A 23,480-nucleotide genomic window follows, 5' to 3' on the forward strand; every position below is an offset into this window, starting at 1 on the left:
CATTGACTAATCAACTGTACCACTGTGCGGAAATCCATAGGCCTGAAGAACCTTTAAGAGAAACCTCCAGTTAACCCGGTCATATGCCTTATTCATTCAATTTTAGAGCCGCTAGATGAACATTACCGCTTCGATGTTTATTAAGAACATGGGTTAACTCATGACTGATCAAAATGTTGTCATCCATATGCCTTCCTGGAATGAAGGCACTCTGATATTCTGTGATAAGATCAGAGAGCAACGGCCGTAATCGATTGACAAGGCATTTCGAAGCACATTTGTAAATGGTATTACATAAACTAATTGGCCGAAATTGTTCACATCCTCAGGATTCGGTCCTTTAGGCAACAAAACAATCAACGTCTGGTTCCATTCATGAAGTATGAAACCTGTTGTGAAAAAGTGATTAACAGCTTGAAATACCTCGTTTCCAAGGGCAACCCAGTGAAGTTTGAAAAACTCCGCCGTTGATCCATCCATCCCAGGAGATTTGCCCTGACCAATACCAATCATGGCCTCATGCACTTCATCCTTAGAGAAAGTCGAATGAGCTGTTGTTGTTGAGAGAGAGAAAGATGGGGTAAATTTAAGTCACGAAGTACTAAATCAATGGCCTCATCCTGGACCTGGTCAGAGGCAGTAGACACCTGAGATGGCCCATATGCAACCTTGAAATGATGTAAAATAGTTTTACTATGGTAGGCCATCCTCCGTCCATTGGTCGTCTGCTATCCGTAGTAGATATATATATGCTGCGCGTTGTTTTTGTCTCATCTTATTATAGAAGAACTTGGTTGGGAGGTCCCGATTTGAACGAATTTATCTTTAGATCGTTGCGACCAATAAGAGTGTGCCAAAGCAGACTTATTCAACTCTTGCTGACGTTGGAGCATGAAGCGTTACCTGAGGAAGAGAAGAGATATCAGTCGCATTGGCCATTAACTTTGTAGAAAGTTCTTGCCAATCAATCCCCCATACAACTTTATGATCCAAACACCATCGCCTATCTGAGTGCGAAAGATGGATAGATGTTTCGTGAACCGGTACATTGTTGACCCAACTATGGGAATGCTCCATACAGACGAAATAATGTTAGTTAAATCAGGGTGTAGGAGGCACCAATTTTCAAACTGATATGGCCGACGATGAACCTGGGTTGGTGGTTCTGTCTGGTAAAAGATAGCTGCATGATCAGAATGTAGAATAGGGAAGTTTTTAATAAAACCAAGTGGATATCTGTCATTCCAATTTGGGGAAGCATACACTCTATCAAGACGTTCCATAATTAAATCCACACCATCCCTGTTATTTGTCCAAGTGAATCGAGGACCAACAAAGGGAATATCTTGTAGTTGTAGAGCATGCTTCCAAGTGGTAAATTCTTCCCATCCCCTAATCATAGTAGTCCCACCCAACTTATCCCCATAATGATCAAGTTGATTTATGTCACCAATAATAACAAAGTCAGGATACGCCTCTAACAAGTGTAACAATTGATCCCATAAGGAAGTACGAAATTCTTGGCGCGATTCTCCGTACAAAAACAAAACGTACCAAATCATTCCATTATTTGCTGATATTTTACAAAACATAAAATTACACGTGGACCTAAGTACGTTAACAGCAAAAGGTGCCCAAGAAACCACAACTAACCCACCACTATACCCTAGAGCATCTACACCAACTACAGTGTGTGGATTAGTAGTTCGTAACACAGACTGTACATGTGCAACTGAACATTTTGTTTCTTGCAAAAACAGAAACATGGGCTTAACCGTCGCAACCAACCAGCGTATGTACGGAATTATCGGGGCATCACTGGTATTCAACCCCCGACAATTTAACGAAAGGATATTCATGGAACTAGAGGTGACTGGTCTGGGTCAGTCACTACCCTAGTTGAGTCATCTGCAACCTTAACCAACAAAGAAAAATGTCCCTCCATGTCAGTAGCAGTGGAGCCGACATCATTACCACGCTGACGTTTGAAAATCCATTTCTTAGCCGGCATAGGTGGTGAAGTAGCTGCATGACGTTTCTTTGCCAAAGAAGACATAATCTCTTCCCCAGGTTCCACTTCCAAATTTCGAGCCATAGACACATCAGTAATAGCTTTAGTACGAACATCACCACGTAGGAAGCCTAAATTAAATCCTCCTTTAGCTTCCCATTGTTCCAAACGTTGTCGCTTTCCTGCGTGAGATCTATAACTCACCTCCAAAGGCAAGCCAGCAATGTCATTGGCAGATTGGCTATGCAACCAATCCTCGGCCCTGCGCTTATGATCGTCGAAAAACCAAGTACTAGGCCCAGGTTCGTCAGGATGCGGAGGACCACTCGTAGCCCTTCCTTGTTCAACTAGTGCCTCAAGAGTTCCCACATTGCTAAGAGAATCCCAACCAGGAGACTGATGAATAAACCCCGATGCATCATCAGTTGGAGGCACATAACACTCCTCATGTTCGATTGCCACGCGAAATAATTTCGGAGGTCGCGTAGTAATCCCCAGATGACGATAAAAAGGTCTGCTTCGATGTATTTGTGCTGCGGCTGTAGGTACGATTAATGAAGGATGAGAAATTGCAGTAGATACGGGTGGCACATGTTGAGGTCTTGGGATACAAAATCCTCGATGTGGCCGGAAGTAATAACATCAGTAGAAAAGCGGCGCCCAGGTGGAGATAACACTTCGTGGCCACTGATATCAGGAGAAAGATTCTGAGTGACGCTTGCAGGTGATCCCCGGGAAAAAGACATAGGGGGATTAGTATGAAAGTCAGATTCATGAAGAGAAGGATTATTTGCTTGGGATGGCAAGTTTGGTGGCTCAGGCGAAGGTTCCGAGCTTGCTACCTCCATTGGTTCCTCGTCCGAGCTTGAATCCACCATATGAACATCAACATGACGTTCCTCAAATATATAGGGTTCATGGCCAGGAATCACATGAGTTAAATCCACACGAACATTACGGTAAATAAAACGATCTGGTAACCCACGAATAATATTTGTATAAAGAGGAACACCCATAGCACCAAACATGATGTTCATACCATCATGTTCAAACTGCTGGAATCGATGATGAATAAGATGGTGTGCATCATATGCAGACATTGGACATCGTCCAGTGTGATGGCCTACACAACCGCACTGTTTGCAAAACTTAAAAACCCCTTCATATCGAAAATAAACCCACACCACTTGACCATCTCCCAAGGGCAAGAAGCAACCTGGGATTAGTGGTTGTGTTAAATCGACGACTAAACGAGCACGAAGAAAAGCCTCCTGTGGGAGACCCGGCCCAGTTTCTTCCACTAAATCAACCAACCCAACGTGAGATAATATACGAGCAGTCCATGCATTTTCCAAAAAACGCCAAGGTCAATTATGGATACGTACCCATAGCGTAGCCAAACTAAAATCTATAGTGGAAGGAACTTGATTGGCTGAACTAGCGCGAAAGGTAATAATCTTACCATCGATGACCGTAGTGTGTTGGCGAAGAAGAGCCGCGCAATCACGCGGGTCTTGACATTCAAAGATAAAATAAATCCCAGTGCGAAGAACTCGAATGGAGCCTCGAGTACGCCACTGAGTATTGACCACATTAGTAACCAAGCTCGTATTTGGAGGCACAAGATCAAAAAAACAGCCAACTACAGAATGACTCCACTCGATATTAGGCAGAGGAGGAAGAGTCGATGGCGGGTGGCTAACAAGGATACCCATGCGCTTGTGTATAGAACGAACAGGAAGACCTTCACTATTACTAGTTTGAGGTTCTGAGAAACTCATTCTTCGCCAAATATATAGGTTGTGGAAAGTTTAAAAAGTAACGTAGAAATTCGGATGGTGAAGGTGTTGGAACTAAGCGAAAGTTTTTAATTTTTTGTGTTGGTATTCAGTAACAAACAGTGGCAAAAAACAAATATAAAACTAACAGTGAAAAGTGAAAGGAAAGGCGAAGGATTTGGTGGTTGTTTTTCGCAAGAATTACAGTGAGAGAGTATTTAAACAAGAAGAACAAAGGTGGTAAGGAAAGGCGAAGGACGAATTGTGATCGGGTTAAGGTTTAGTCAGGTTAATCGACTTTTCGGTCACTCGATTTGGGTGCGGATCGGGTTTAAACCAACAATTTTAGGCACGGAATGGTTACATGTTGAGTACGGGTGGAGACTCAAGGGTAGGTCGGGTTTAAAATAACAAATTTGGGGTCTAATTAATTTTAGGTTGTGTTGGGTTCAGATGGAGATCGGGATTCTCGGGAGTATTACTAGTTCTGTTAGAAGTATTACGGATTGTGTTGGATTCTAGTAATTTACAAATACGAAGGTTCATTTCACGAGAAATTGAGCTAGATTAATTTCTTTACACGCATCAAGATGAAACAAAATGGAATTGATTTTTTTTTGAGGGGTTCACAAATAATGTGTTACTACTAGAATATACGAAAAATAACATATCTTATTATCTTGTTAGGATTTCAAGGAGAGGCATACTTATTGGAGATATCCCACACAATGAATTTTGGACAATTTTACAATGACTAGAATAAAATTTTAGCCACTATAACTCGTGTATTTTAGACCATTATTAATTTTTAGTATTAGAGCCACACCATTCATTAAAAGTTGACTTTATAATTAAATTATAATTTAAATTTATACATTAATAAATTTTGTATGTTAAAATTTGTATATGTTAATTTAATTTATGTTCCAGAAACTTTTGTCAGTAGCGATAAAAAAAACTAAAACAAGTAGGGAACAATACTTCTAAAGGAGAAAGATGATTAAGGGCATATTTGGCAAAAACTAGTGGTTGTAGTAGCTGTAGCTGTTGGGGGTAACTGCTAGCTGTCTACTAGTAGCTGTCAGCGATCAGCGATTAAATTAGTTGTTTAGTTAGAAGTGTTTGGTAAAAGTACTTGTAGAAATTGTAAAAGACAATAAATGACATTTATTCTAAAATGAACTACAACAATTGCATATGTTTGTTCAATAGTTGATCAAGATTTATTTTTTCAAAGAAGTTACATAAAAAGGAGTATACGACATTTCAGCTACTCAAAGAAATGTATAAATCTAAGAAAATATTCAACCATCGAAAAACTTATATTACCAAATTTTAATAATATACTTGTAAAATATCTTATCTTTAAAACAAATATTTAAATTACATCTCTGCTATTGTAAAATAAACATTAAATTGCCATAAAATAAAACAATTAATAGACAATAAAAGGAAAAAGAAATAAAAAACATTGGTTAATAATTCTAGCTTATGCTATTATATAGTGTTTATTTGCTAGATCGCTACCTCTAAATCTCAAACGTTACTTGTAGTAACGTTCCACAACCGCTACTCATAATCTACTCCAACCGCTACCAGCTACTACAACCACTACCTTACCAAACATTCATAATTTTCTTAAGCAGCGTTTTAATCTTGTCACACCGCTAACCGCTACCTCAAACGTTAGTGCTAAACACAGCCTTAAGTAATTGAAATTTTTATTTTCATTTTCTTATTGAAACTATCATTTTCTCCATTCTTCTATATTTTTAAGGTTTAATTAGATCAATGAATAAGATTAGACTATAAAAAAGGCTGAATTATAATGGCTACAATTTTGTTATAGTCATTAAACAATCATACACAAATCTTAAGTTTTAACTTTTTATAGACTTATCATCTTCCAATTCACATCTCCTAATTCACTAACTATCGTCAAACCTAGAAAAAGTGGAAACAAAAAGAAACAGAAAAATTTTGTTCCACATATTTATACCATTATCTGTGTGACTCAATCTATTAATTGGTTGATGTGAATGATTCTCAGTATTATTTGAATTCTTTAAAATAAAAAGTTTATTACAAAATTAATATACAAATTATTAGAATAGACGGTCTAATTTTAATATAAAATTAGACGAACTTAATACTGAATTTTCTTAACAAGCTCATTCCATTCACTCTAACCCAACACTATTGTAGTTATCCCTTCTCTTCTCCTTCCTTTGTTTTCTTGATTCTCGAATTACCACAGACAATTTCATAAAATAACTCGGTAGTCTTACGAAACAGATTAAACCAGTCACTAAATGAATTAAACTAGTCACTAAATTTGTTAAAGAATATAATTACTGAATAGATTAAACTAATCACGAAATAAATCAAATTGATCCCTAAATGGATCAAATTGATCACAATATTAAAAAGAAGTGACATGTTCTCTTCTTAATATTGAGCTTGGACCGAGCCTAATTTTTAATTAAAAGTAACAATTTCTTACAAGACCAACCGAAATTAATAATATGTAATCCAATTACACGTCTTCGAAGTCACAATATAATGATACAAACAAGTGGTACAAAAGATTTGCACTCTTGAATGAATTACACGTCTTCGAAGTCTAGTATCTCCAGCTATAAAAGGGATCATCTCGGATGCCATGTATTGAGTGTGTAGCATTTAGCAACGAAGACTACTAATAAGAAAAAGATGGGAGCTCGCTATTTCCATGTCTACCTTGTCATTCAAGCCATAACGTCCTATGTGGCCTACGCCGCAGATCCTAGTCCGCTACAAGATTTCTGCGTTGCCATAGACGAACCAAAGAATGCATGTATGTAATTCATCTTATAAGCTGTGATATTCATTTTGGTTATACTCAATAATTTTCTTGGTAATCTTAGCTCAAAAAATAATCATTGCTTTATATCTGATGACCTGCTTAATTGGTTGTTGATTATAAATGGTGGTAATGTAATGAATTTGTATGTAAATTTGTGTCGAAAATCATTGTTCATTTCTCATTCAATACCATCTTTTACGTGGTAATGAAAATAGAAAAAAAAAACACAACCTTAGAAGTAAGATTGCTTCCCTATGGAGGAAAAAAAAACATAAACTTGGAGTTGAAATTGTCTCCCATAGTGATTTTCAAGGTGATCTCGTTGTAATATTACACTTAAATTCATTCTTATTAACATCATTTATTAACGACTATGTTGAACTATGTTTTGAATTATTTATCTGACGCTAGGACGCTTGGTATAATCTAGCACGACAATCAGCGAATCAGGGTCCAGGGTGAAACGCTCTGGTGGGGTTAGAGGGCAACGCCCCCAAACTTTTTCAATATATGTTATTTAATATATCGAGTCTATTTCAATTTCGAATTTAGACACATCAATTTAGGTTAATTAGTAGGATACTATGTAAACCTTATTATTTACCTCTGCCTCATTCTATTATGTAATGTCTCTCCTAAACCTAATAAAATCATTTTTCCTCTACCTGTGGACGTAGCTAACACATTGTTAATGAACCACATTACTTCTTATGCTGATTGTTAATTATTTTTGCTATCGTTAATTGCATATGTCACAACAGACTCCAAACGGATCGTGCGAGAAATAAAATCATACACGTTAATTCTTGTGCCGATTGTTCATTATTTTTGCTATCGTTAATTGCATCTGTCACAACAGACTCCAAATGGATCATGCGAGAAATAAAATCATATGGGTAGTTGTTTGATATGCAGTGTTCGTAAATGGGAAATTTTGCAAGAACCCAATGGCAGCCAAAGTGGAGGATTTCCGATTTCGAGGACTAGACATACCAGGAAACACAAACAACCAAGTTGGGTCTAATGTCACACGAATCACACCAGATAACCTTCCTGGACTAAACACCCTCGGCATTTCATTAGCAAGGATCGACATCGCACCTTACGGCGTGAACACACCACACCATCACCCTCGCGCCACCGAAGTCCTCACAGTTCTCAAAGGAACTCTTTACGCAGGTTTCGTAACCTCTAATCTCCCAAATGGTGAAAACAGGTTATTTGCATCAGTACTACGTGAAGGAGATGTGTTCATTTTTCCTCAAGCACTTATTCATTTTGAGGCAAATATTGGTAAGATTCCTGCTGTTGCACTTTCAGCATTTAGCAGCCAAAATCCTGGCGTTGTTACTACTGCTGCTGCTGTGTTCGGGGCTGAGCCACCTATCTTGGTCGATGTACTAGTTAGGTCTTTCCAGCTTGATCCTCAAGTAGTAGAGGAGCTTCAGTCGCGTACTTTTGGATAAGCCTGTAATTCAACAATCAACATGTTGGAGTTTATCTGAGTTTAAAACATTTACTTATTAGCATATATATGAAATAATAACCAGGTGGTGATATGGTGTTGGTAAAAACATGAGATGATAGATATATATTGACCCAAAATTGTAGGAGCACTAGGGAATAAGAGCACTAGGGGTTATAATAACAGCTATAACCCCTAGTGCTGAGAAAGAAATCGAATGACTAGTATAATAATCCGTGTTCGTTTGGTTTAATGTAAGGAGTGCAGATTATTTGGAACTTTGTTTTTCTATGTAATTGTATTTTTTAAGATTTGCTAAATGTTGTTTGGTTATTTATGAAAAATGAAAATTTTCATGGGAATTTAAACTTACCTAGGTCTCCTTAGGTAAGTGATTTTTTCCATTTTGTGAGAATGAAACTTACTGAGAATTTCTAATTCCTATGAATTTGTCAACTAAACAAAATCAATAAAATTCCAATTCCTAATAACTTTAACTTTTTATATTTAACAATTTCAACTAAACAAGCACTCAAAATTACAATTTTTCTCCTAGTAGGCTATATAGTTTATGAATCTTCATGAACAAATAAGGTTTGATATCAATGGAAGTCATGATTAAGATGGTGTCATGTTATGGGAGTTGAAAGAAGAGATTCTATTATCAAATTAGGAGTTAAAAGTTAAATTGCAATTGCAGATCAGTTCTTTAATAGGAAAAATAGTTATTGTACACTAGTTGGACAAAAACATAATATACACTACTAAAAAAATTAATCTAGCAACCATTTTAAATTGGCTGCTAAATTGACAACCAAATGTTGAAAAGTGGTTGCTAAGCTTGTGTTGTTGGTTGCTATTATAGATGAGCAACGAATGTATAATTTTTCATTGCCAATATAACAACTGATTTACTTTTCCTTGCTATTATAGCAACTGATTTGAATTTTTAGTAGCCAATATAGCAACCTAACCAAAGTGTTGCTAATTGGCAACCAAATTCCCATTTTTCGTTGCCAAGCTAATGTTGCTAGAGTTTTAAATGGTTGCTAATTGGCAACCAAACTAAAATGGTTGCTAATATTTATTTTGGCTACTAAAAATTTAAATTCGTTGCTATTTTAACAACCAAAACTATAATTTCGTTACTATTTAGCAACCAAAACTATAATTTCGTTGCCATATGTAACATCTATGAATACTTTAAGAACAATTGTTATACTAGTTATTTGAATAACGTGCATCTTTCTATCAGGGAGCTCATATGTTAACATGCTTTATAGTTAAACGTGCTCGATTGGGAATAATCTTGGATGGGTGACCTCCTGGGAAGTTGGGATGGCTACCAAAATTATTAAATTTGGTTGCTATTTAGCAACGAAAATGAAAAAATTGGTTGCTAAAAGGGCAACGAAATTTACTTCTTTTTTGTTGCTAAATACAATTGGTGATTGACCCTTTAGCAACCAACCATTATGGTTGCCAATTTCGTTGCTAACAACATTAGCAACCATTTTTGGTCATTTAGCAACTAAAATGGCTAGTTGCTAAATCCACTTATTTTTGTAGTGATATAAATGTAGATGTGGAGACGATAAAGATATGGGGAAAGGCTATCTTGAAATCAAAAGACATAGACATTGACGAAAAGGTGGTAACTCAGTGGAGTATCACCCCGAATTTTAGGGCATTGTTTAGGGTTTGAATTCTCATCTCAAATATATTTTGGGCATTTAATTTTGGACTGTTTAGCCTTGTACCCAACCTCTAAGCTGATGAGCCGTGCAAGTTAGTAGCTTAGTAGGGATTGATTTTCAGACCAATTATCTCTTTTAATAAAAAAAAAAAAGACAGACATGGAAAAAACATCATATAATTTCTTATTGAATAATTATGAAATATAGGTTATAATACCACTTCTTTTCCTCTCGTTCCAAAATTTATTTTAAAACTAACTCTACTTATGAAAGTAAAAAAAAAAAAATATTGTGAGGCTTTTCTCTTCTTTTTCACTTATTTATGGTTTTTTATTAGAAATTTTCATTTTGTGCAAATACCTATACTAATATTTTAAAAAGTGTTCCTGAACAAAAACGGTGCCACGTAGCACTCTTCTTAGAGTATTTTACTCTATATGACGAACATACAATTAAAAAAAGAAATTACATAGTATAGAGTTTGATTTTGTACGACTTCAAGTTTATATACTAAAGTCTTAACAACTGGATCAAGTGATATTTAGCGTTATTATTTTAAAATATAATATTGATAAATGAAAATTTTCCTTACTCGGGACATAACCTGAGTCTAATTACTGATTAGATATATGTATATCAGTATATGTGTCATGTGTGTGTCCCAAAGAGTACTCTAAGCGGCCATTACATTATCTGAATTTTAGAGTGTCTACACATTATGACATACTACCTCCTGCCTTTATTAGTTTATCCGTATTTTTTTTTGGATGTCCCTTCTAAGTTTACCCACTTCTTTTGTTTCTATTTTTTGGAATGAGACCACTAACTTTCCATCACACATATATTCAACTTTAATATAAAATTTTAGTTTCTCTTTCCATTTATGTTCCATAATATTATTTCTCCTAAAATTTTGTACAAAAGAAATGGGTAAACTAATAAAGATCGGAGGAAGTATTTAAAATGTCTTTGTTATCCCATATGTACCATGCATGGGATACTCCATTAACATGATGATGAATTGTCCATACTGAAACAACCAAAATAATTAATTGGTAAGCACCATCAAACTTTGGATCGTTGTCACCACAAAAGATTTCATGGTTGATCGAATCCAATAGACTGTAAACAACAACTAAACATAAAGAGTTAGATTAGGAGTTTAATCAAGCTTTATTTATTTAGAGGAGACAAAGTAGTGCCAATAATCAGACTTGTTATAAGTCAAAAAGTGAATGTCACGCATTTAATGCATGATAGATTTTTGCCAAAATTTATATTAGAGTTAGTGTACATGCATTTAGAGTTAGTGTACATGCATTGACTTGTAATAGTGTTCTTGACTTCTTGTCGTATAAATATGACATTTGCTATAAGGTGCAACGCATATAACTAGAAGGAAGCAAGAAATAACAATTTCTGTGCAATCTGTCCATTTACAATATTTTTGTTTCCTTTGTTTCACAACAAACATTACAACTATTTACAATCAATGTATTTTTGGTTATTTCACCAAATACCCCTAACAAACAAGTTTATTCACCAAATACCTCCACATTTTTCAAAATTCACCAGATATCTCTGACCTTTTAAAAAAAAATTCAATTGATACCCTGACCTTTAAAAAAATTACCCAAATTGCCCTTTTGACTAATGGACGTTAGTGCTCCGCTAACTAATTAACCCTAAAAAAACTGAATAAACCTAACTAAACCCTAAAAACCCTAACACTCTCTCTCCCTAACCCAACCCCGACCCCTAACCCTAGCCCCACTAGCCCCTCCCCCTCCCGGCATCCCCCACGCAGTCCCCCCTCCCCGATAACCCCCCTCTCATCGACTTCCCTCGCGCCTCCCCCTCTCCTCGACCTCCCTCGCGCCTTCCCCTCATTCACCCTCGTCAGTTCACGCCAGTTCCACACCAATCCATCCTCCCTCGATCTCGATAGCGCCTCCCCCTCCCTCCCTCACTCAATCTCATCAGTTCAACACCAGTTCGCTGGCGAGTTTCTTCTACTTTTCAGTTTGCCCCAAATTTGATGCGGACTGGGGGTAGTGGGGCTCGAGATTCGAAGGGGGGAGGCGCGGCTGCAGCTGCGTGAGAGGGGGTTGGTGGGGGTGGTGGGCTGGGGGGTTGGGGCTGGGGTTGTTTGGGGCTGAGGGGTGGGTTAGGGGAGAAAGTATTAAGGTTAATTAGGGTTAATTAGGTTGACTTAGGGTTTATTAGGTTAACTTATGGCTAATTAGGTTGATTTAGGTCAAACTTGTAAATAGATGCTAATGGAGGACTAACGTCCGTCAACAAAAGGGTAGTATCTGGTGAATTTTTTTAAAGGTTAGGGGTATTTGGTGAATTTTGAAAAAAGTGAGAGATATGTGGTAAATAAATTTTTTTGTCAGGGGTATTTGATGAAATAACCAATGTATTTTTTGATCTTTAAAAATGAAAAAGACAAAAATACCCTCACGAATTCAAATCACCAAGTTCCCTCCTTCAAGTCCCCCAACTCCTCACTCATCTCCCTCCTCGCGCTCTCTTTAATCCTCCATTTTCTCTCTCCTCCACACAGCAACATCAATGGCTCCCAAAATCCCTAAACCTCCAACAAAACCCCCTCATAATCCCCCAAAACCGCAAAATCAACAATCGAAGAAACAACACCAGAAACCGGAAAACCCTAGCATCAAACGAAATTGGTCAATTGCCGATTTCGAGATCGGAAAACCCTTGGGAAAGGGTAAATTCGGTAGAGTTTACCTCGCTCGCGAAATTAAGGTTCGAATTTCCCCTCTTACTTCTCCCAATTTCTGAATTTAGTACTAATTTTTATGTTCATTCAATCATTCTATTTGGTAATTTGTTTTCAATTTTGAAAATTTGGAGGAACAGAGTAATTATATAGTGGCGTTGAAAGTAATATTCAAGGAGCAGATTGAGAAGTATAAGCTGCATCATCAATTGAGGAGAGAGATGGAGATTCAAATGAGCTTACGCCATCCTAATGTTTTGAGACTTTATGGGTGGTTTCATGATGATACAAGGATTTTCTTGATACTTGAGTATGCTTTTCGTGGTGAGCTTTATAAGGAGCTCCGTCGATCCGGTCATCTTTCCGAAAAACAGGCATCTACGGTATAATCTTATACTTCCTTCGTTTGCGTCATATTGACTTTTTACACTATTTAGAAACAAACTTTGACCATATCTAATTACTTATATGTAAAGATAAATGTCATCGTCTTAATTGTTATTGGGTTAATCTCAATGTAATTTCTATATAAAAGTATATGGTTAAAGATATTAATGGTGAAGAATTTGCAATAGCAAGTGTGCCTAGTCGATATGATGCATCTATTAGAAACAGAAGTAGTTCCATGTATTCATTCTAAGTTCTCTAAGAAATTTGATTTATTTTCGTGTTTATTGTATGTGGAAGTTCTTGTCGTTGTCGAAATGATGATTTTGGTTGTTCAATGTTCATTTGGAGCTATCTTGTTTCTTAGGTGTACTAATTTTTGAAAATGGATGGTGCGATTTGATAAAATTGAAAATCAAGAGAAAGAAGTAAGAGTTTGATAGCAAGATTAAATAGGTGGTGCACTTTGATGGAATAGCAACGTGAGTTGGTGTTCGAAAAGGGCTGCCTTTCGAGGGTGTTGGGAAGGAGTTAAAGCTTGAATTTCATGAAAAGTTTGTTCATTTATGTTTTATGTTGTTGCTTTGAGTTTGTATTGTTCTGGTCTAATTGAATATTGAATTTCAGTTTTGCTGATCTTAGGTTGCTTCTTCATTTTGTTTTTGGGGGATTTGTTTTGTATGTTTGTGGAAGATAGTACATTGCAAGTCTAACTGAGGCATTGGCATATTGTCACGACAAGAACGTCATCCATAGAGATATCAAGCCAGAGAATTTATTGCTAGATCATGAGGTATTGTTTTGAGTAACTTGCCTTGCTTTCAATTTTGCTTTCTGTTTGGAGGTAGATTTACTATACCATATTAATCATCTTATGCTATGTTTAACAATTTGAGGTACTAATATGCATTTTTGCTCTTTGCCAATTAATTCTTGGGCATTATTAATTATTGAACTGATATCTATATAGACATTTCAAAAGAGTTTCAGCTAGGTGCTGCCACCAATCACACTTTAGTTCCTTCGTTCTTCAATCGATGCCTTAGAGAAAGTTGAGTCTGTATCTATGATGGAATAATCTTGAGCTCTTTATCTTTTGCAATTTGCAACATTGAGACATGAGTATGTAAAGCTATGTAGGAATGTCAAATGCGAAAGCAACATCCCTTTGGAAGTGGAGTAAATTCTTGGTTATTAGCTAAGTAATGAGCCTTTTGCAACAATACAACTGACAAAGTGTTCTTTGTTGTTATGCTCGTTAGGGTCGCCTGAAGATTGCAGATTTTGGTTGGTCTGTACAATCAAGAAATAAGAGACACACAATGTGTGGAACTCTTGACTATTTGGCTCCAGAAATGGTGGAAAACAAAGCCCATGATTATGCAGTTGATAATTGGACTCTGGGTGTTCTTTGTTACGAATTCTTGTTTGGAGTACCTCCATTTGAGGCTGAGAGCCAACGTGATACTTTCAGAAGGTAAATAATACAAATTTTCACAAAGAAGTATACAACAAGTTAAGATCTGGGTATTTAGCTTAGCGTTTTTTACGTGTAGGATTATGAAGGTTGATTTAACCTTTCCAGATGCACCCCAAGTCTCCTCAGAGGCCAAGGATCTAATTAGTGGAGTAAGTATTTACTTGCTTCATAACATAATTTTTCCTTGGAAAACAATGTTCATCTAAAGCTTTTGTTTTGGGTGTTCCTGATTTCTGAGCATACAACATACATATTTTGCAGCTGCTAGTGAAGGACTCTTCAAAGAGGCTTTCTCTTCATAAGATACTGGAGCACCCTTGGATCCTGAAGAATGCAGAACTCACAGGAACTTGTCGTAAATAGATCTGATTTTCCAGCAAGCATGTTATGGAATTTTGTCCTACAGAACGTACTAGTGATTTTCCCAGGAATGCTCCTGTGGACTGTAAGAACTGTCCCTCCTAATATTGTTTGCTGTAACTTGTGGCAGTTGGAATCGCATACAATGTTTTGGTCTGCCTGAGCTATTTCATATGTTGTCTGAGAAAACATATACTACTGTATAATGATAAAGATTCATCAACATGTACTGTGAAAATGATAAGCAGGATATACATATGCTTGGAGACACATATGTTGTAATATACTCCATCTGTTCCTTAATCTTTGCTCATTTTTCTTTTTAATACGCGCCAAATTCTTTGCTTCATTCTTCTTTTGGACTTTGGTAAACAATTTCCCAACTCCTCCCCCCATCCAACGAGCAACGATATTCCCATACCTGGTATGGTCCAATATTATGACATTTATGTAATTTTTATGACAAAGTAATATTAAAAAATTTATATTTATTTTTTTCATGTATTTTTATTTGGGGATTGTTAGTTGAAATCTTATATCATATCGTAACACTCTTATCATATCAGTTAGCTATTATATCATATCTAGACTACATCTAATCCTATCAAGTAAATGGTATGGGATCAGTTGGCCCTATCGGATATGGGAGAATACTTCCTCCCCATCCCACCCCCAAAAAAATAAAAATAAAGCACCACTATGGCAATTTACTCAAGCTTTTCAATTGTCATGTACTCCCTCAGATTTGTTGTTTAGAAATATCTTTTTGGCAGTTTAGGCTACCTTTCCAATTGTGATGTATTTCCTCCTCTTTTTTATAAGATAGACATAATATTCGAGGTAGAACTTGTACGGTTAATCATTGTCAATACATCCTTAACCTGTATAGAAAAAGGACAAACGGTCCAAGAAAGTCAATTTGTGAGGTAATTTTCATAATTTCCAAATTTCCCTTGCCTATAATTAGTTAGTCATTTCTTTTCAGGTCTCTTTTGGCTCACTCATCAAGTTAAAGTGTAGTGTGTCTAATGTTGTTTCTTAGTACTAAATTGTACTCCCTCTGTTTTTTATCTTTATCACTTTCGTGCGTACATCTCTCCCACATGATTACATTTTTTCTTATAAATTGAAAAAAATTGAGAAGATTTTCTCTAACTATGAATAGTGTTAAGATTCTAAGTGAGAATGATAAAAAACAGAGGGAGTATCTTTTTGTTTGATCTCCCAAGTCTCTACTAACTTAAGAAACAACAGACATTAATGCATCAATTACATTTTGTATAATAATTATATAGAACAAAAAGAACGAGCAAAACACATGCCAAAAGAAATCTAGTATTGATAAAAAAAAATTGAAATCAAACATACTATGAAACTATCTTAAATTTCTAATGTTACATTACTATGATCAAATCAAAATTTTTAATAATCACTTCAAACTTCTATTACATAAGTTTAAGAAACTATATCGTATGTTTGATATCTTTTTTTTGATATATATGAGTCATGAAGGCTGTACAAAAAAGGGGAGAGGGGACTCGAACCTGTGACCTATCGTGCACAACACCTCAATCTTAACCACTAGACGAAGACATCCTTGGTTTGTATGTTTGATATCTACATGTTGAGGAAACTATATCTTTGATGGATTCTAATTCTTCTCGTCTTGTGTCGAGCAACCGCCTCTTATTAGAACCATAACCATGATATTGGTAAATCCGACTATGAAGAGATTGTCTAATGCGTAATACATCATATTCTTGCATGAAATTCATGTCACTTGATCTAGCTTTTCCTCCTGCATAATGCTGATATTCTTCAAACACTGATTTCATGCACCAATTCTGCAACTTTCTATAACAACCAACGACACAACCTGTGCGATGTTTCCCACGTTTACAGTGAATCAAAATAGGGTAATTTCTTACATCTATTAGTATGTAAAGAGCATTATATATGACATCTTTAGGTATATTCTCTTTTGTTCCTTCCATACCAAACTGAAATAACTGAATTTTGTGCAATTCAAGAAACTTCATATACTCTTCTGGGTATTGCTCAGAACACAGATATATGATTGATTTTAGATTCAAGGTTTTAAGGTAGCCGAAATTCGAAGGTTCTGGAAATCCTGATCTGTAAAGTCCTTCTTCCACCATTGAAAAGTTTATAGGAGGATTCATCACATCTTCTTCATCTTTATTCTCATCTTTTTGCTGCTTTTTCCACAAAATAACACTCATCTTTTCAAGTATAGTAGAAGTTCACAAACTATTTTGTTCAATATTTTTGTTTGTGATGCTTGATAGTTGAACCTAAGACGAATATTTATATAAAAGTTATGTGGAAAGTGTAAACTTGGTAGGATTAGGATAAATAATCCTACGTTATCTAATATAATTATGGAATATATGATTGATAATTTGAATTTTAAAGATAATTAGAGATTTTTATAGTATTATTTTTTACTTTTGTAAATTTTTTATGTCCTATGTACCATGTGAGTGTATATAGAGTAATTATATTAAAGTGGGGGAGGGAATATTATATTAATAATTTTGTAAATTTATAACTTCTTATTAATATAAAACCAAGAGTCCCAAAAATGCAAAACACACAAAAAAAAAAAAAACGTAACGAAAATAATTACATAAAAAAAATTCTCTAACAAAATTCTAATATCATACAATTATAATTGAGTCAAGGAGTCACGAAACATGTTAGACTAAGGGTGCGTTCTGTTCAACTTAAAAAATTAAGTTTCAGGTCCAATAAGTTCAGATAAGTTCAGATAAATTCAGATAAGTTCAGATAAGTTGCAATAAGGTCTAATAAGTGCAATATATAAGTTCCAATAAGGTCTAATAAGGTTCAATAAGTTCCAATCAGGTGCAATAAGTTCTAATCAGGTGCAATAAGTTCCAATTAGGTCTAATAAGGTCCAATAAGTTCCAATCAGGTCTAATAAGGTCCAATAAGGTCCAAATAGTCAATGTTTAATAAACATTTGTATTATTGTCCACTATTTTGTTATTCATAATTTCATATCACTATTAGCGGATTATGTTATTATTAAAATTTTAATTAAAGTACCACAATGATTATATAGTATTATACTTGTATTAGTGTCTATTATTTTATTATTTATTTGTATTATGTCTATTATTTTATTATTTATTTGTATTATGTCTATTATTTTATTATTCATATTACTATTAGCTGATTATGTTATTGTTAGAATTTTTTATTAAAGTACCACAATGTATAGTATTTACTTGTATTATTGTCTATTATTTAATTATTCATATTGCTATTGAATAATATTATAATCATGGTCAAATAATTAAGGTTAACAATAATAATAATAATAATAATAATTACATAATAATAATTAAGGTTAACAATAATAATAATGATTATTAATTTTTTGATTTTCTACTAGTGTTTTATAAAATTAAAACAACACTATTAGATATATTAGTGATGAAAGTTATGTATAGGCAAATATATAAATAGTAATTTTTTTGTTAAATTAATTATCATAAGAGATAATTAATAATCATTATTTTTTAAAGGACGAATTATAATAATCATTACTCCATAAAAAATTTTGAGGGTAGTATTTACGTTAGTGGTAATATTTATGTTTTCATGGTCAATGTTTTTGTCTAATAAGGTCAAATAAGTTTCAATCAGGTTCAATAAGGTCTAATAAGTTTCAATCAGGTCCAATAAGGTCTAATAAGTTTCAATCAGGGTCAATAAGTTCCAATAAGGTCCAATAAGGTCAATCAGGTTCAATCAGGTCCAATAAGTTCCAATCAGGTTCAATCAGGTCCAATAAGTTGAATCAGGTCCAATCAGGTCCAATCAGGTTTAATAAGTTCCAATAAGTTCAGTTCAGGTTCAATAAGTTCAGTTCAGATAAGTTCCAATAAGTTCAGGTCCAATAAGTTGAATAGAACAAAAAGATTTACTATTTATATATTTGCCTATACATAACTTTCATCACTAATATATCTAATAGTCTTGTTTTAATTTTATAAAACACTAGTAGAAAATCAAAAATTGATTTAACATTTATTGCTAACAAGTTAAAATTGGCACATATAAAAAATTCTCACTTCACTTTCATTAATGTGAAGGTAAGTAGATAGCATTAACATTTATTGCTAACAACTCCTTCCTTCATTTATTCTCCTTTCTTCTCCTTTCATTTATGTGAATGTACTAGAAGAAAACATGTTATATCTAGTTATTTAAAGACGAATTGCACAATATTGTAATTATAATTATTATTATTATTGTTAACATTAATTATTTGACCATGATTATAATATTATCTAATAGCAATATGAATAATCAAATAATAGACAATAATACAACTATTATAATACTATACATTGTGATACTTTAATAAAAAATTCTAATAATAACATAATCAGCTAATAGTAATATGAATAATAAAATAATAGACATAATACAAATAAATAATAAAATAATAGACATAATACAAATAAATAATAAAATAATAGACACTAATACAAGTATAATACTATATAATCATTGTGGTACTTTAATTAAAATTCTAATAATAACGTAATCCGCTAATAGTGATATGAAATTATGAGTAACAAAATAATGAACAATAATACAAATGTTTATTAAACATTGACTATTTGGACCTTATTGGACCTTATTAGACCTGATTGGAACTTATTGGAACTTATTGCACCTGATTGGAACTTATTGCCCCTGATTGGAACTTATTGGAACTTATTGCACTTATTAGACCTTATTGCAACTTATCTGAACTTATCTGAACTTATTGGACCTGAAACTTAATTTTTTAATTTGAACAGAACGCATTCTAAATGGGCAATCGAGTTAATCCATTCATTTAAATGGGTTGTAAAGAACAACTCAAAATCCCTAAACTTTTATTTTCATATTGAGCTAGAGGTGATCATAAATCGAGTCGGACCTGGTCAAAATTCGGACTAATTTTTGTGTACTCAAAACTCGCTATTTCGAGCCAACCGGGCTAGATCGAAATTAAGACTAAAATATCATTTTCGACTAATTTGATCAGCTCTAGATTAAACTAGGGTTAATTTTTGAAATAGGATTAGATTCTCCCAACCCTAATTATAAGACGTTGACGAATAAGAAGAAACTATGCTAGCGACAAAGATGTTGTGTTCAATGGTATGGCTTCCTATCTCCCACATGGGAGACCAAAGTTCAGATCTCGGTGGAAGCCAAAAATTCAATTTTGTCGGGGGAAGGGGGTAGGGATGTTCATAAACAACCAAAATCGAAAAATCGTACGGAAATACCGAAAAATCGGTCAAAATGTGGTAATCATACTGTTAAAAAAATATTTTAACGGTACGTTTACTGAACCGATAAAATTAACAGTCAAACGGTAAGGTTACAGTTATGATTTTTGAGTAAACGGTTAATCAAAATACCGATTTTTTATCTCTATTTAATTATTGTGAAATATTTCAAACAATTACATTAATTCTAATATTTGTTACTAAGCTACAACAATTAGATGAAGTATGTGATTATTTGGAAACTCTAACTAAGAAATGGAGTGAATTATTAGTGTTAATTATGCTTTTCAATAGATTTATTATTTACTTTATAGTACATTTTTATATTATAGTATATATAATATTAAAATATATGTACAAAAAATTTAAAAATATATATGTATATTAAGTAAAACATAATAGTATAACTTGAATAACGGTTAATGATTAACCGAAAAACCGTTCCGAAAAAACGGTTAACCGTTTAGGCGGTAACCAGTCTAAATGGTTACGATTTGCAAAAAGCGCGAACCAAAATGTTGTTTCTGGACAGTTAACCACCCATGAACACGCCGGGGGGGGGGGGGTTGGGGCTTGTTGGGCATATGGGTAAGTGGCCTTGTGCAAGTGCATCTAGAGGAAATTCATCTTACCACGGCTTCTAGAAAGGGGGCCCAAAAAAATATTTATGTATTTCAGACACTTATTACTTCTACAACAACTCTTGTTGGTGTGAATTAAATGTAACTTTTTGCTAGTGATGGCCACTGGTGTGGGCTGGGCGGGCCGGACTGTGGGTCATAGTGGGCTGGGCAGAGATTTCACGGCCCAGGACCAGACCGTGAAATTCATGGGTTGGGTGGGTTGGTCCGCGGGCTGAAAAATCTTGGCGCACACCGGTCTGTTACCGTTTTTCACGGTTCGAGAAGCGGTTCTGACGGTTCATGGGTCTAGTGGGCTGGACCGGGCTGGCGGGCCGGCATGAGTTTTTTTTTCAAAATTATTTAATCATTGAAATTATTCATTATTGTTATATAAAATCTTTAAAATGAATAAAAATATATACAATTATTAAAATTAATGAATAATTTCATTATTTTAAAATTTGATTGAATTAAAATATATGCAATTTGATTAAAATATATACAATTTGATTAAAATATATACAATTTAATTAAAATATATACAATTTGGTTCAATATTAACTTCGACTGAGTTGGTTTGGTTCATGGGTCGGGCTGGACCGGTTTCGTGGTCCGGGCTGGGTGATTTTAGTAGCGGGCTTTAGTGGGCTAGGCTCAAGAAATCTGGCCCACGGCCCACCCACCAATTTCACGGTTCGAGCTGGGCTGGACTGGGCTTTTTGCAAGCCCGGCCCACACGGCCCACGAGGTGGGCTGGGTTGGATGGGCTTGATTGGCCCGCACTGTTGGCCGTCTCTACTTTTTGCCAAGAAGCAAGACTCTGATTTCTGACAAAAAGTAAAAGTTGTTTCGATTTGCGTGCTTTTGCCAGCTTTTCCCCTCAAAAAAGTACAACATGATATTTTTAAAAATTCATGTTTATGTGTTCAAAACACTTGTTTTTTATAAACCAACTCATGTTTATGTGTTTGATACACTTGTTATATATAAAACAACCTTTGTTGGTGTTAATTAAATGTAATTTTTTGTCAAAAAGTAAGACATGATTTCAAACAAAAAGTATAAGATTTTAGCTTCTCACTTTTTTCCTTAAGAAAATACACTTTTTCCCTGGATAGTGGATAGTAAACCCACTATCCATTAGTCATTTATCATCCCTCATAAAAAAAGGGGCAAAATGAAGAAAAATAGTGTTTGGTGGAAAGGTACAAAAAAAATTACTTCTTGATGGACCAAATATTCCAAATGAAGAAAATGTAAACAATGTAGCAACTAAGAAGAAAGAATTCTCTCACACCCAAAAAAAAAAAAAAACTGAGAAAGAAAGAAACAATTATTCAAGATAAATGCAATAGTTAAAAAGAAATGGGGGAGTAATTTGCACTGGGGGTCTTAAAAGTACTATATTACCTTAACTCAGGTTTTAGTTGTACTCAAAGTCCTTTTTACGTTTTATCATATACAATTTTGAGAATTAGTATATTGATAAGTGAAAAATATGAAAAGCCGATATTAATAAATTATGAAGTATGATGAGATGAATCTAACAAAAACAATTTTAGGCCACCTCCTCTACCACCCAACTTTCGAAAAAAATTTAGGCCATGGGGGGAACGTCCAGCTTGGACATTTCACCCATGTCCCCAATGAAAATCAATTTTTTATATTAGGTGAGTGATAGGGGGAGGTGGGTGGTGGCAAGGTGGCGAGTGGCGAAAAAAAAGAGAAGGGATAAAGCCATAAAGGAGGTGTTTGGTAAATGACTTTTTGCTTGACTTTTGGCTTTTAGCTTTTTAGTTTGGTCAAACAGTCAAAAATCATGTTTGGTTTCTGGCTTTTTTTGTTGGCTTTTAAGCCAAAAGCTACTCCAAGTAGCTTTTCTTCCTTGGCTGTTGACTTTTTAATAATAAGATTACAAATATACCCTTATGGCATAAGTTGGATGGAAAAAATCAATGCCCATAATGGTCAATTTATAGTGTAACAGCCAACAACCAAAGACAATTTTACCAAACATATTTATAAAATAAAAATAGTCAAACAACCAACACAAACAACCAATACAAACAACTAGTCAAAATAGCCACATAAAACAGCCAACAACCAACAACCAACAACCAATCGCTAATTACCAAACAAGGCAAAAAATAGTAAATCAAAAGTGGTCCCATGACGATTTTAAGAAATTTTGTATCGATGTTTAACAATCCCAAAGCTAACTATAGAATAGATTAAGATTTAAGAGTATGTCTGATATTTCCACTATTTGTTTGTTACCTAAAGGTTGTAGTTGAGCCTTCTTCAGTCTTCATACTTGAAATGACAAAAATTGTTAATAGCTGGGTGACGTAGGCGTTGGGAGTTAGGACTACCAGTGAAATAGTAACGATATCAGAGCAAAGGAATTGGAATTGGAATTGGAATTGGGAGTTGGGACACAGGGACAGTGAGCACACCACACCTAAAGGCTAAAAAGAAGTTGGCAGTGACTTTTCTTTTTCATCCTGCAAAGTATTTTTGATCTTATTTGCAGTTTTGCTGCATGCAATGCAATAAACTACAGCATTTATGTGGGGAAACCAAAGTGAATACAGTATCTGTATATTATACTATATTTTACGCAAGTTGACAAGTCCATAGAATTACCAGAGATTCAGATGGTTTCAATGATACATAGCTTTCCACTGCTTCTACTATAGGGCTCAACCACAAAAATCTAACCTTTAAACTTTATGTACTTCCT

At 34.6% G+C, this 23,480-nt stretch overlaps 4 protein-coding genes across 4 annotated transcripts; 2 read left to right on the forward strand and 2 right to left on the reverse strand.

The window, feature by feature from the left end:
• Positions 1–938: 938 nt before the first annotated feature.
• LOC125498298 (uncharacterized) lies at positions 939–1,859 on the reverse strand. The gene has a single exon (XM_048646352.2). It carries the CDS (start codon positions 1,857–1,859, stop codon positions 939–941), a length of 921 nt encoding a protein of 306 aa, XP_048502309.2.
• Positions 1,860–6,485: 4,626 nt separating this feature from the next.
• On the forward strand, positions 6,486–8,157 carry LOC104897844 (germin-like protein subfamily 1 member 13). The gene is made up of 2 exons (XM_010684799.3): positions 6,486–6,625; positions 7,550–8,157. The coding sequence occupies exons 1-2, from the start codon at positions 6,502–6,504 to the stop codon at positions 8,098–8,100; spliced, it is 675 nt and encodes a 224-aa protein (XP_010683101.1). The 5' UTR covers positions 6,486–6,501; the 3' UTR covers positions 8,101–8,157.
• Positions 8,158–12,285: 4,128 nt separating this feature from the next.
• Positions 12,286–15,075, forward strand: LOC104897845 (serine/threonine-protein kinase Aurora-3). The gene is made up of 6 exons (XM_010684800.4): positions 12,286–12,571; positions 12,686–12,928; positions 13,630–13,725; positions 14,195–14,409; positions 14,489–14,561; positions 14,674–15,075. Exons 1-6 carry the CDS (start codon positions 12,374–12,376, stop codon positions 14,773–14,775), a joined length of 927 nt encoding a protein of 308 aa, XP_010683102.1. The 5' UTR covers positions 12,286–12,373; the 3' UTR covers positions 14,776–15,075.
• Positions 15,076–16,346: 1,271 nt separating this feature from the next.
• On the reverse strand, positions 16,347–17,015 carry LOC104898073 (tyrosine-protein phosphatase DSP3-like). The gene has a single exon (XM_010685080.1). The coding sequence runs from the start codon at positions 17,013–17,015 to the stop codon at positions 16,347–16,349; it is 669 nt and encodes a 222-aa protein (XP_010683382.1).
• Between the last annotated feature and the right edge of the window lie 6,465 nt (positions 17,016–23,480).

This window comes from Beta vulgaris, chromosome 6 (assembly GCF_026745355.1).
Source record: "Beta vulgaris subsp. vulgaris cultivar EL10 chromosome 6, EL10.2, whole genome shotgun sequence".
NCBI classification, from domain to species: domain Eukaryota; kingdom Viridiplantae; phylum Streptophyta; class Magnoliopsida; order Caryophyllales; family Amaranthaceae; genus Beta; species Beta vulgaris.

What these genes read in the sequence shown, in the direction of transcription:
- LOC104897844 (XM_010684799.3), top strand. Translation starts at nt 6,502, where the DNA reads ATGGGAGCTCGCTATTTCCATGTCTACCTTGTCATTCAAGCCATAACG. An exon ending in AGACGAACCAAAGAATGCAT is followed by an intron (nt 6,626 to 7,549) that starts GTATGTAATTCA and finishes TTTGATATGCAG; the next exon opens with TGTTCGTAAATGGGAAATTT.
- LOC125498298 (XM_048646352.2), bottom strand. Translation starts at nt 1,859, where the DNA reads ATGAATATCCTTTCGTTAAATTGTCGGGGGTTGAATACCAGTGATGCC.
- LOC104898073 (XM_010685080.1), bottom strand. Translation starts at nt 17,015, where the DNA reads ATGAGTGTTATTTTGTGGAAAAAGCAGCAAAAAGATGAGAATAAAGAT.
- LOC104897845 (XM_010684800.4), top strand. Translation starts at nt 12,374, where the DNA reads ATGGCTCCCAAAATCCCTAAACCTCCAACAAAACCCCCTCATAATCCC. An exon ending in ATTTATTGCTAGATCATGAG is followed by an intron (nt 13,726 to 14,194) that starts GTATTGTTTTGA and finishes TATGCTCGTTAG; the next exon opens with GGTCGCCTGAAGATTGCAGA. An exon ending in CAACGTGATACTTTCAGAAG is followed by an intron (nt 14,410 to 14,488) that starts GTAAATAATACA and finishes TTTTACGTGTAG; the next exon opens with GATTATGAAGGTTGATTTAA.